A 14,609-nucleotide genomic window follows, 5' to 3' on the forward strand; every position below is an offset into this window, starting at 1 on the left:
TCTGGGTAGGGACTGTTCGTATGACTTGCAACTCCTAGGACATGTTGGAGTCGAGGGCAAGTTCATTGCTCTGGGTACTTAGGTAGATGGGATTGGGTAGACTTGTATGCTTGGATAGATGGGATTCACCAGGATAAGGAAATTACCTGAATAAGATGAGCATGAGGAGACCTGGCATCATAGTGGTTACACTTGGGGCTGAAATCCACACGGTCAGCAGTTTGAAACCACCAGCCACCCTGTGGGAGAAAGATGGAGCCGTCTACTCCCGTAGACAGCGACAGTCTCAGAAATCCACAGGGACAGTGCTACCCTGTCCTATAGGGTCGCATGAGTCAACATAGACTTGATGGCATGTGCATCACAAACATAGAAAAGTAATTAAGTTGACTTTGACAGTGGCAATTTTAAATATTAACTTATTCATTTTCAAATATTTAATGACAATAATATTCTATTTGCTGGAGATACAGTAAGAAAGAAATCCCTGCTGCACTTATAATCTAGTAGGGGTATGTAGATAGTAAATCGGGAGAGAAGTGGACAAAAAAGATGATACTTCCAATGTGTAATCTAGCCCAGACAAAATAATATGGGATCCAAAGTAAAAGAGTAACTGAGAGAGATGTCGTTTTTTGAAAAGGGTCCAAGAAAGTCGATGTAAAGAACTGGCATTTGAGCCGCAGTGACCAAGAAACAGCCGTGAGACGTTGAAGAGGACATCTTTTTGGGGGTAAAAACTGTGGGGACAAGGATGAAAACATTTTCAGCACCTTCGAAACGTCACAGAATCATGAAGGGGGAGTATGGTAAATGTAGTCAGAGGTTGTTCCGATTTCCATAGGAAATTCACATTGACCTATAGCAATCATTCGGTTAGAAGATTTGGGACTTTTCAATTAGAAGACTAAGAAGTTGATAAAATATGGACATCACAAGTATACAAGTAATATTTGAAACCTGGGAGGGAATGAAAACATTAAAAAATATATTGTCTTGAAAAAGAACCAAAAAAGGATGAAAAGAGAGAAACCAGAAGAGAAAAAAAAAATAAAAGGACCAGAAAATTAAGATGGTGAACAGGAGATAGCAATTTCTAAGCTCAAAGGGAAATTCTTTAGAAAGAATAAAAGGTGCCTTTAAATCATGAATAGAGCATAAAAAGTATATCTAAACAAAATGCCAATGCAGATCATTGTTGAATTTTATACAAGTTACTTGAAGCAGTAGATGAAAACTCTGGTTTTTCAGTAGAATAAGAACCCGATTCACTAGATTGAAAAGTAAATTAAAAGAGAAGTGATGGTAAAAGCAGTTGAGACTTTTTCTGAGGTGTTTGTTTTAAAGGGGAAAGATTGGACTGAGATGGGAAAAGTTTGACTGTGTTTATAAGTTGTGTGGAAAGACGCAGGAGAAAAAATTACTCAGGCCCAACAGGAGATGGGAAGGATCAGATAACTAACCCTCCATAACAGGGATGATTGCTCCGGAATATGAAGCATCTCTTTTTTGGCTATCGCCAATTAACACAATCGAGAATCTTTATGTGAAGACACCAAATATATTACATGAATTTAAAATACACTTACACAATGCAAGTCCAAATACACTCTTCTTGCCTGCCTTTGAGTCAACTCTTTTACACAGCTGCCTTATAGGATAGAGAACTGCCCGAGTAGGTGTCTGAGACTGCAACATTTTATGGGAGTAGAAAGCCTCATCTTTCTCCTTCTGAGCGACTCATGGGCTTGAACTTCTGACCGTGCAGTAAGGCTAGATCTTTCCAAATACATTATAACATTAACAATAGGAATTTTTACAGTATAATTAAGGTTTGCTATTGTCTTAGGAAGGACACTGAGGAGACCGGGGAGACTTCTTGAAGTCCCTTAACTCATACTATTTTTCATTCACCTAATATGTCTAGTCATTCTTGATTACTTACTAGATGATGTGCTGGCTAGTCAATTCCAACATTTCTGGCCTTTTGTTTGTTTGTTTGCTTGCTTGTTTGTTTGTTTGAACTCGTGCATTCAACATCTCGGTCACTGTCCTCCCTGCTCATGATGCTAAGGAAAATTTAACCATTTATAGATCCATGTAAGGTTTCCCAAATATATTTTCAAATGACAAAATTGGTAAAAATCCAAGAATGTGATGGATTAAAAGCTTAATCCAAATTCTAGTCCTTTGGTAACACACCAATGGAATCTAAAAAATGGCTGATTCATAGAGGTATAAGACTTAGAAGTAAACAAACTGGTGTCTATTTCAAGATTTGGCTCTGGTTTGCAATTAGTGAAAGGACAGGGAAGATTAACTGCTTACTTAATCCTGACCTCAAAGGTTCTTATCTGGAAAGACTTACCATGAGGTGCTTAAGTATAACTGTTCAAGGACTTTTGCACTTACTAGAGTCCTTGTTTTATTCTCCAAAATGGTTCTTTTTAATGTCTTTGTTAGTTTGGAGTTGATGGTTTTTGCATTTCTTGCAGATATTGAAATAACTGCAGAGCGTCACTCCCTGATCAGAGTGTAATTCAACTGATTCTACTGATATTTTTTAAGCTGAAAGATGCAAGAATAAGTTCGAGTTAGGTTTTTTACTAAGAAAAAAATCTAATATTCAAAAGTTAGAACTGGGAGGAAAATAATGAATGTGTGGCTAATGATGTCCGTGAACACCTGCCTTCTTTGCCAGGAGCTCAGAAAACCAGTGTCAGTGAGCATTTTGGACCAAGGATTACATAGAATTGTCCTGATCAAATAGAGAGGAAATTCATGAAAGGAATTTAAACATTGCATGCCCCGAGATGCTATTAGTTTGACATAATCTTTCAGCCTTACATCAAAAATACCCTAAAAAGTCATCTTAAAAGTAAACAATAGTAAGAAAAATCAATCTTTAGCGTTATACTCTAAAGAGAATTACCTATATAGGATAAATTTCATTACAGAAATTTGAAAGATTGGATAGGAATCTGGGAGGGAGTGAAGGAAGCGTGCTGTTGGAGTTAGTTACATATGGGGTTGCTAACCCATGGTCACCAGTTCAAACACCAGCCCACTCTGCTGGAGACAGATGAGGCTGTCTACACGTTTGAAGAGTTCCAGGCTCAGAAACCCACAGGGACTGTTCTCCCTGCCCCTCAGGGTGACCATAGTCAGAACCGAGTTGATGGCAGTGAAGTTTTATTTTTGTTATGGGAAGTATACTTCTGTTAATTAGGCAGGAAGAACTCAGGAAACAAAAGGTGAGAATGATTACACAACTCGAAGACTATCACAATGTCATTAAACTTTACATGTAGAAACTTGAATTCATATGTTTTGCTCTGTATAACCTCAACAACAGCAAAATTAATATGAATTCGGGAAAATTTGAATACATTATTTCTTCAGTTTGCAGACACATAAACGTGGAACTTCAGAGCTCAGCATAATAACATCAGCACAAAGTGCTTACTAGTTTGAATATTAATTTATCAGAAACCATTCAAAACTTGTTCTACACTATCTTCTTTTGTTCTAAGAATGATTTCTGTAGTACCTACCTATGCTGGGTAGATGTTAGCCTTTTACCAATATGGACTTGCCATCATGCCAGCAGTATAAAGTATAGACTGTTCTCAACATGTATGAAGGGATGGTGTGCTACAGAGGGACAAGTTAACTGCCCTGTGATGCTCCATTCGTGAGCATCAAAGCCAGCATTTTGCACCCAGATGACCTTGCTGACACTGCTAAAGCAAGGTCAAAGGCCCTGGAAGAATTCAGAGTCCCCAGAGGCTGGGCTCAGAAGACCGGACTCCCCCGCCCTCCACAGTGCACTTTTCCTTGGACTCCCTTTCAATGTCTGATGCAGGAAGCTAAGCTGGTCCTTATCGGAAGCTCTGTCCAAACCACTCTCTGAATCCTCTGAGCATGAAAACGGTTTGGGAGACACAAAGAGAGAGAAAGAAGGAACACTTAAAGTTCAACTGATAAGTCCTCATCTCCGATTCAGAAATGAGTACTAGCCATATAAATCGTGTTGCAAATCATATACGAACTGTAAGCCTTTCCAGTCACCTACTTTTGTACTTTGTTGATGAGAAATATTTTCTTCTATTAGTTTATCAATGATCCCAAATTATATCATAAAACAAGAGGAAAATATAGGAAAAATAGAGAATGTTGTCTGTTGCTTACCTGGGCAGCTGTGTCCCAGTTCTGATATAGGTTTTGATATTGCCTGGAGAACACTAGCCTTTGAAAATTGCACCATCTACTCTAGCCTGAAGGTTGCTATCTACAACATAATTACTCAGAATAACTGTGTGAGAAAGTTTACCTAAGTATAGCAATTACTAGGTTTTTCTCTGAAAACAATTCCCACAATTAAACGATGAGTTATAATGAGAATTTCCCCTGTTCCTATTAATGAACTTACATTATATTCTTTTTAAAAAAAGTAATTTTCCAGGCTGCATTTTTCTGAAGAAACTCGTCCGTCAATATTTAAAACCAAAAACCCAAAATATTTTATTGACTTTGTATTGTATTAAAAGTATCTCATGATTTTTAATTAAACTCTATATTAACAAAGACAAGTGTATGAAGCATGCCAGTTAACTTTAACAGACAAAATATTTCTATCAGTCTGTTTGATGAATACATGTTATTGTTAGGTGTGACCGAGTCAGTTCCAACCTATGTACAACAAAATGAAATACTGCACCATTAATTGTCAGTATCACAATTGCTATTATGCTTGAGTTTATCCATGCAGGCATATGTCATTCTATCTCCCCAGGGATCTTCCTCTTTTCTCTGACCTTCTATTGTATGAAGCATGAGGCCTTTTGGCAAGGCTGGTCTCTCTTGATAAACGCTTCAGAGGGTGAGACAAAGTCTCACCATCCTTGCTTCTAATGAACCTTCTGGCTGTACTGGCGCCAAGATGGATGTGTTTGTTCTGGTGGCTCTTAGTACTTTGCCAGCATCAAAATGCCAGCGCACCCAACCTTGTCAGTCTTCCTTGTTCAAGGTTCGACTTTTCCCTGTGCATGAGCGCATTGAAATTGGCATACCTTGGTCCTCAAATGTATCACTTTGCTTTCTACCACTTTAAAGAGGCCCCTTGCAGGAGATTTACCCAATGTAATATGTCATCTGATTTTTCAACTTCTGCTTCCATGCACATTGATTATGGATCTAAGCAAACTGGGATACTGGCGAGCGTCAATCTTTCCTGTGTTTATCAGGATGTGATTTGTTGATTCAGCTGTGAGCGTTTTTGTCTTATTGACACTGGGTATAGTCCATAGCGAGAGCTGCATGCCTTGATCTTCATCAGCAAATATTTCAAGCCTTCTTCCTATTCAGCAAGGAATGCTGTGTTATCTGCATTTTGAAGGCTATTAATTAGCCTCTGTCAGTCCTGATGCCACATTCTTCTTCACAGAGTGCAGCTTCTCGGGTGATTTGTGCAGCATACAGATGGAATAAGTACGGTGAGAGGAACAGCTCTGACCACACTTGTCCTTATTTTAAGCCACCCACTAACCCCTTGTTCTGTTTAAGCGACTACTTCATGGGACATCCACAGGTTCTACATGAGTGAATTCCCATTCTTCTCGGTCCTCTTCAGAGTGTGTTACGGTCCGTGCAGTCAAAGAAATGCTATTGGATAGTCAAGAAGACACGGTAAGATCTTTCTGGTATTGTTGGCCAAAATGTTGATATCAACAATGATATCCCACATGCCATGTCCTCTTCTGAATCAAGTTTGAATTCCTGGTAGCTCCATGTTGAGATACTGCTGGAACAATCTTTGCATGATCTGCAACAAAATTTAACTCGTTTGTAAAGATATTGTTCAATGAGTTTTGAATTATGCTGGGCCAACTCCTTTTTGGAATGGGTACAAATATGGAACTCTTCTGGTACCTGTCTTCCAAATTTTTTGATACAGACAAGTGAAGGTTTCCACTGCTTTATCATTTTTCAAAACATTTCAGTTGACATTCTATCAATTCCAAGAACCTTGACATTCACTAATAGCATCACTTTTCATTACATGCTGCCTCTTAAAATGCTTAAACACAGACGAATTCTTTTTCGTACAGTGACTCTGTATACACCTTTCATCTTCTTTTGATGTTTCCTAAATTTTTCGATATTTTTCCCATTAAATCATCTTTTAATATTATAACTTAAGGCTAGGGTTTTTTATTTAGCTCTTTTAACTTGGTATATGCTGAACATCTTCTTCTTTCACTTTCAAAGTACATGTCATTATAATATTTTACACTGAATTCTTTAATTTTCTTTTGAAGCTTTCTTTTCAGGTCTTCCTCGTGTCTGAGATTTGTTTTAGTTGCTCTATGATCAAGAGCAAGTTCCACAGTTTCTTCTGGCATCGCCTTGGTATGTTTTTCCTGTCCTTTTAATGACTGCTTGGTTTCTTCGTGTATGGTGTGCGGATGTCTTTCCACAGCTCTTAAGGTCTTCTATTAGAAGTCAATGGATAAAAACAGTTCCACCCTGTTCTGTAGGGTCACCATGAGCCTGAATTGACTCGATGGTATTGAATCTAGCTTGCTTTCCATCTGTTCCCACAGATGTAGGTAATTTGGGTTTTGTGTATTGTGTGTGGTGGCAGTCACTGTTTATGTGGCTGACGAAAAGAGATGTATAATGAAGCTGTTAGTTTTCAGCATTCTATGATGTGACTGCCAGTTCCGTTTCTGTTACCAAGACCATGTTTTCCAATTATTGTTCCTCCCTCTTTGTTTCAGGTTTTCGTATTCCAATCATGACTAATTATCAATGCATCTTTGTTTACATGAAGGATCCATTTCAGAATGAAGAAATTGGCAGAATTTCTAAAGTGCTTCAGCTTTAGCGGTTAGTGAGTAAATCTGAGTAATATTTGTATTAACTGGATTTCCTTATATGACTAAGATCTTATCCTATCACAAGCAGAATATCTATCAAGATAGATCTTAACATTTTCTTCTCCTTTAAGAAAAAGAAGGAATCCTATAAATGTGAGGAACGTTACGAAATTCTTCTTGAAATTAGTCATTCCAAGAAGAGTAAATCATGTGACTGTCTGAATCAACATGTCAATATCAATCCATTGCAGCTCACTAATGCCTAGGATATCCATCTTTATACATTCCATTGCATTTTTGATTACATAATAGTCTTAGATCCATACTTAGAACATTCCATGTTCTGATTATTAAATGGGTGTTTGTAGATGATTCTTCTCATTTTGAGTCACATCCCACCAGCAAATGAAGGTCCCGAAACCTTTCATCCATCCGCTTTCTCATGGCCAATTGTACTTTAAGAAGGCGGCTCTTCCTCGGGTATATTTAGAGAGCCTTCCCTGAGGGTTCATCTTTTGTTACTCTTGGTTTTAATGGTCCACTGGTAGTCATAATGTTGTCAGTCTATCTGAGAATGTTCTGCTGTGATTAAAATGGATGTAGATGACAGCCCATTTCTTCTTCACAGTCTGTTCTTAGTCTGGAAGCTCTGCTGAAACGTATTCATCTTGAGTGATCTTGCTAGATTTTGTAACACCAGTGACATGGTTTCCGGTATTACAGAGACATGCAAGTTGCCAGAGTAAGATAACTGACAGACAGTGGTTGCATATATATATTATCATAGCTTATGTATCACATGTAGCATTATATGCAGAATATGTAACTTTAAATGATTCTGAATCTATTTTTATTTTTACAAGTTATATAGTACAAGCAACAATTTCCTATCAATTCCCCTAGTGAATTTTCACTAAAATATTTATGTTTTAGCAATATTAATTTATCCGTATAAGGATGGCCTTATGCATATTTGCATAGCTTAGCAATGCACTGCTTTATTCACTTTTGTTTTCAAATGTGAAAACATTTCACATTACGTTAAAAACAGAAGAAAGGAAATGATTCAAATTCTCTGTTCATGCACTAAAATGAGCTTCACATTTACATTTAACATTCTATTGGACCCGACCCCTAAAATGTAGAGAAAAATGAGAGGTAAAATGTGGACCAAATGAAACCACCTCCATGTTAAGACAAGTGTCCATAGGACTTACACTTTTTGGCATCTTTTAGACTTTAGAGTTTTATCCTCACATATTAAAATGTGCTGCTCCTAAATTGATTTGCCTTAAAATGGTCAAGTATTGAGCAAAAAATAGAAGTTTTATCAATGCCAACTGCTTTTATTTCCTAAAGACAGCTAGCTCACGGTTAGGGAAATTTTTCATGGATCCTTAACCGATGCTGGTAATTGAACATCCAGGATCCATATGGATTTTGAGAAGTTAACATTTCCTTTGCAGGCTATTATAAAGGAACTCTGAGAGAATGAAGGGACAGAAGCTTTTTCTTGAATAGTTTTCAAAGGCAAATCATATGGGTGGTACAGAATTTTGGCCATTTTCCTTTCTTTTTTTCCTTCTAAATTTAGGATAAAGAGATCAGAACGGTTGAAAGTAAGATTTCCAAATGCAAAATGGACAGACTTACTGGTGCATGCCATAGAAGGTGGGTCTTTTTCGGCTCGGAAATAACCCTTCTCACACGGACAGACAGAAGTGGCTTCCATGTGCGTTAGACTGTGTGGAGGGCATTTAGAACATTTTATATTCCCGGCAAATGCTTTATAGAATCCTGGTCTGCAAGCTGTGAAAACACACAAAAAAAATGATTTGTACTTATTATCGCTAGGGTTCTTTGGTTTGCACATCTACACTATTTTCATTTATATACACACTTTGGCTCTCAGAGGTCAGTGTCACATAAATAGAGAAAAGTCAATATATTGTCATATTAATGAATGAAATTATTTAGCGTTAGTAATGCAACTGCTTTAGCACATTTCTGCTGAACTTGCTATTTTAAAAGCATAAACCTTAAATGCACGCCCCCCCCCCACCCATCCCAAAAGGTGTTTTCAATTTGTAGAAAAACAAAACAAAACTCACTACCATCAAATCACTGCCGATACATAGAGCTCCTTATAAGGCATGTCAAATGGCCTTTGGGTTTACCACTCTGCAACTGGGAGTAGAAAGCCCCGTGTTTCTCCTGAGGAAGAGCTGGAAGTTTCAATCTGCTGATCCTTGGGATCTGAGTTCAACGGAAAATCCCTACCCCACCATGGCCTCACATTGCAGGGATGTCCACAGTTTTTCGTACAGGACAGGATTTTGTGTTCTTCTGGGAGACGACGTGCAATAACACAGGGTCACACCAATGAAAATATGTAATTACTGTTCCCTAATGCATTTGAACAAAACATATCTCAAAGCTTATGAAAAGCATGATTTAACAACAAAATACCATGAGTAAGTTTTCTGCTAATATATTCAGAAAAGGATAATATTTATGATTCAATGCTTGTTATATATACATACATATTTTTATATCTAAATATACCCAAATACAAGAACATATTCCAGAGGTGCATGAGGTTATGAGTGTTGCCTTGGAGCGAGGTGACTACCACTCATTGGCATTAAGAGCATTTCATGTGCCATTGATGATTCTGCTCCAACAGAGGTTAACCATAAGAAGTGGTAGGTGCACACACCATTCCTGCACACACAGGTGCACACACACGCAGGTGCATTCTACAACTACATTAATTTCCCTTGTTGATGCTTTCTCTTAAATAGGCTAATAGTTTAAAACTAGCAAAATTATCTTCTGTAAATTGTTGCTGTTAGGTGCCATTGAGTCGATTCTAACTCAAGTCAACCAACAGTATGCAAAATAGAATGAAATATTGTCCTGCGCCATCCTCACAATCTTTTTACGTGTGAGTTCATTGTTGCAGCCACTGCCTCAATCCATCTTATACAAAGCAAGTATTATTAAGAAATTGGTTATTTGGTATCAGTGGGACTATATGCGGTATGTAGATATTAACACAGTATCGTTGATAACTTGCTACTAAATTAATAGCTTGGGTTAATCCATAAAAAGTGGAATCATATAAGCACTTCATTAATGTGTTAAAATTTAGAGTTCCATATCTTAATGCCAATGACATATGCATTATCCTCCCCCACAATATGCATTTTTCTAAGGGTTCTATTGGGAAAAAATAGCATAGTACCTTTAGAAAATTAGCTTCCAAGGGGGAAGCATAATTGACTAAAAACGAATATATATAAGACATGAATTTATTAATATAAAAGGACAGCATGTAAATAATATAAAACTAACTTCACTAAATTTTCATGATTAAATTCTAATTTTAAATGAAAAAGTAAATTTAACTTATAAGATAATAGATCATAAGTTATTTAAGAAATTCAACTTATATATAAATGTATACCAAATAAAAGCTTTTCTACTTAATCATATAGTTAAAAGTAAATGAATATATCCTATAGGATAAGTGTGCCACACTTTTCCAAATGCATTTTAAATGCTAAAGCTTATACTTTGTAAAAATCTAAAACTCAATGTATAGAGAAATACAAACTAAACAGGGAATGTACAGTTGAATGTGCTAAAGCTATTACAAATGCTGCTTTCCAAGCCTTCTAGGTCACTTCTTAATAAAACCATTTTAATTCAACTAATAATTTGCTTGTTACTGATTACAGCACAGTGAAAATCAAAATGCTCACAACTGGGATGATAGACAACATAATAAATGGAGAAAAAATTGAAGTTGTCAACGATTCATTTTGCTTGGCTCCAAAGCAATGCTCATGGGAGCAGCAGCCAAGCAACCAGATGGCACCGTGCACTGGGCAAGTCCGCTGGGCAGGATCTCTTGAAAAGGTTGAAGAGGAAGGCTTTGAAAACCGAGGAGAGCCAGACCCAAGCCATGGTGTTTCCAATAGCCTCACATGCAAGGGAAGGCAAGTGACTGACTATGCACAAGGTAGAAAGGGTTCAGGTTAGTCCAAAGAAGATCTAAGAATGCATGCACCAGAATATTGCATGTGCAGCATACTGCCAGAGAACAAACACATTTGTCTTGGAGGACATGCCTTCAGAGCTGTTCCTTAAAATAAAAATGATGAGTCTTTATCAAGAGAGACTAGTGCTTGAAAATGAGAAAATTCTTGGTAATAGAGAGTGTGAGCAAGCAAACAGAAAAAGGACCAGCAACAAGCAGACAGGTTGCCCAAGTAGAAGCACCATCGAACAATCGTGAGGAAGATGCAGGGCCAAGCGGTGTTCCTTTAGGTTGCACAAAAGATCACCAAGAGTCAGAGCGGATTGGTTATCACCTACAACTAACAGCACCATGCTATTGACTGCCCCGAAAGGATTTTTATTATATGTAAAGATGCAAGATGTATGGGATGTACATACAAAAGTGATAAACATTTTTTCTTCCTGTTGTTTGTCATTTAAGCATCAGCTGTAAACATTCTTTAGCACGTAATCTTCATATAACTTATTTTTTTTTGCAGCAAAACACTCTCACATTCATTTGTTTTCTTTGGTAACTAAGCCAAATATTTAAATGATTTCTCATCTGTCCCGCTTTCGGGTCACAGATAATTTCCTACCTCCTTTAAAATCTTCCTAGAATACTGTAACATCTCTTAAAATACTCAGAATTGTTTAATGATACTTAAGTGTTGTAGAGAACAGACTACTAAACTGATCTCAAAGAGTCTGCTCTTGTCCACTCTCATCCATTGTGCAAAGTCATTTCTAAGCCTGCTCTAGCTGAGAAACACATAAACCTAGTGAAATATATACAATAAAGAATTTCCATTAGTCACAAACAAGAAATGTGTAGTTAATTTTAGTAATGTGTTTTATTTAATCAAATACATATAATCAATTTATTTAAATATTCATATGATTTACTTTTTCTATACTATTTTAGGAATATAACATTTATTTTACATCATCTCAAGACCACATTTCAAATGTCAGAAAACCTCTATGTCCAGGAGCAACCATACTTAAAAAACAAAAGCAAAAACTCATTGCCACCGTGTTGATGCGGACTCATATCCACCAGTAAGTTTCCGACGCTGAAACTCTAAAGGAGTAGAAAGGCCCATCTTCCAGCTGTTTGCCTGCGGTTAGCCGGCTGAGACAACCCTGATGGCACCAGAGCCCCCTAGCTACTGTCGTGGGCACTGCTGAATGTCCTGTGTAAACACCTTAGATGACTTCCACCCATCTTTAAGATAAAGTTCAAAATATTTATCTTGGGTAGAAAGTTCCCTGTGTTTTGGATCTCTCTCCATTCACTCAGATGAGACTACTCCCTTCTCCCATCACCTTGCTGAAAAGGTTTTTCACTTTTATTGTCTGTTTTCAAGGCAGCAGATATGATCTCTTTGAAACAGACAACACATCCTCCAATTGCTTTCCATTTCTCCAGGAGTAAAAGCCAAGCGTCCTTATAATTGCCTCTTGGGCATCCCACACATTTTTCTCCTTGGTTGCTTCTTGGCACTGCTATTTCTCTGACCTCTTCTGCTTCTTTCTCTCAGATATTCTGCTCGAGTCACACTTCCTGCTTCAGAATCTTCCATCCTGTAAGCATGTTCTTTCCACAGAATCTTTAACACTTGCTCTTGTCTGACTATCAGCATGGTTTTCCCACCCTTACATCAGTTGCTTTTTCCTTTTCTCTTTTAAAAAAATCTCAGTATATCAATGAATCTGTTTCTTGCTTCTTTTTAAAAAAATCATCCTATTCTATATCAGAGTATGACTCTTCCGCTAATGGAAGACCTATTGGGAGTCAGCATGGCTACTCAGTGCGTGTTCCGACCATGGCAAAAGTTATTTCACCATTTGCAGTTCTTTCACTTGATTAATTACTATATGTATGATAAGGAGTAGAACAATTAGTAAGGGACTAATTGCAAAAGTGATTTAACTGTGGGTCAAAGATGATTATTCTAACGTTGCAATGCAAACTGTTATTTGCAAAAGGAAAAGAAAAAGACCTCCTTTTGGAAATTATTAAACCATGTGGATTTGTTTTCAGGCCTAATACAAAAATTAGAGACAAATTGGCTTTGGGGACTGTGATATTCTATACTAATTCTCAATTAAAATATTGAGTACATCACAGTCTTCTTTATAATAAGAAAATCTGATTAAATGAATTTATGAAATATATGTACATTGTTAAAACACTATTGTATTTCTGTCATATTTGGTTCAGTTAATATTTCATTTAAATTGAAGGATTCCATTGTCTAAAATATTAGGAGACCATTGTTCTAGGCTGCCACACTCTTTATAGATAGGCCATATTAAGAAAACAAGGCATATAAATCTTTCAGCTTTTGTAATGCTATAGTATCAGATCACATCCCATTATTGCTGTGACTCACCCAAAATGTTGTATTAATAATATATCCTTTACACGTATTGCTCCAACCTCCTCGTCCCTTGCTACAGAAACTTTAGGCTTCTTATCCAAATATACTATAGTGTTTTCTTAAACTCCCTTAAAAGGTAATTGCTATAAAAATGAATAGATTTAACATGTATGCTTTAAAAAGTTTGTAGACATATAGCTGCACACATGCACCTGCAGGCAAGTCAATGAAGCATTGCCACTGGCCACACGAATGGGCTTCTTCCTACCAGAACATTTGCAAACATTTCTGTGATCAGTAGACAGCTGTAGACAAGTTCTCTCTGTAAGCTGCTGCTTCAGTTTCCTTCGCAGGCCTTGCAAAAGAGGCCCAATCAAAACATTGGCTTTCCTGGGGATCTGTGATGGCAGGGAAATTGAAGTCAGAGAGGTCAGCTCAGGCTATTATAGGAACTATTTCCGGGAGTGGGTTCTAAAGCTATAATCTTGATGGATTGTCTTAAAGGAGTCAGAACAAGCCTGAGGACTTATTATGGAGAAGTTTTCAGAAAATTGAAAACTGCTTTGGTGAGAAAAAGGCCAGAAAAGTTGGGTCAGGGGATTGTTTTCTATCAAGACAATATATTTGCTTATCCTTTGAGTGTAGTAAAGCGTGTTTATGATAATTCCTTTGGAAAGCTTTACTCCCTCTTGCCTATATGCTTGATCTTGCCCATTCAGACTACTCTTATTCCTAAACTCAAGGAACCATGAAAGGGAACATGATTTGAGTCCATTAAGCATGCCGAAACTGTTTTAATCTTTGGGGAAGGGATAGAGAGATAGAAATACTATCTTCAGAAGTATATAGATTTAGATGGAGGATATGTCAACAAAAAGTGGCTTTAAAATTTAGCATTTTTTTAAATAATAAAGGTTTGTACTATTGTACAGTATTAATTTTTTTACTTATTCTCATATACCTGGAATGACAATCAAGATAGTCAACATATTTATAACCCTCAAAGGTTTCCTTGTATCCCTTTATTCTAACCTACTATGTTTGTTATTGTATGTGCTATATAATAGATTTTTTTCTTAATCCAATCAGAAAATCTCTGCCTTGTAACTCAAATTAATCACTTTGTTGATATTTGGTTCATATCATTTATAGTAAAATGCTATTTAGGTCGACATTTACTTTGTTATCTATTTTCCTTTTACTTAATCTGGTCTCTCCTCCATTTATCCTCCTTTTATGTCTTTGGGATTAACTGGATACTTTCCACAATTCTATT

General features: G+C 36.9%; 1 protein-coding gene across 1 annotated transcript in view; it reads right to left on the minus strand.

Moving 5' to 3' along the window:
- EPHA6 (EPH receptor A6) overlaps window positions 1-14,609 on the minus strand; it is a 1,136,602-nt gene that overhangs the window by 661,962 nt on the left and 460,031 nt on the right. Inside the window, 1 exon segment of the mRNA XM_075543438.1 lies at window positions 8,535-8,690. Within this exon segment, the coding sequence (XP_075399553.1) occupies window positions 8,535-8,690 (156 nt within the window).

Source organism: Tenrec ecaudatus, chromosome 2, assembly GCF_050624435.1.
Source record: "Tenrec ecaudatus isolate mTenEca1 chromosome 2, mTenEca1.hap1, whole genome shotgun sequence".
Classification (NCBI taxonomy): domain Eukaryota; kingdom Metazoa; phylum Chordata; class Mammalia; order Afrosoricida; family Tenrecidae; genus Tenrec; species Tenrec ecaudatus.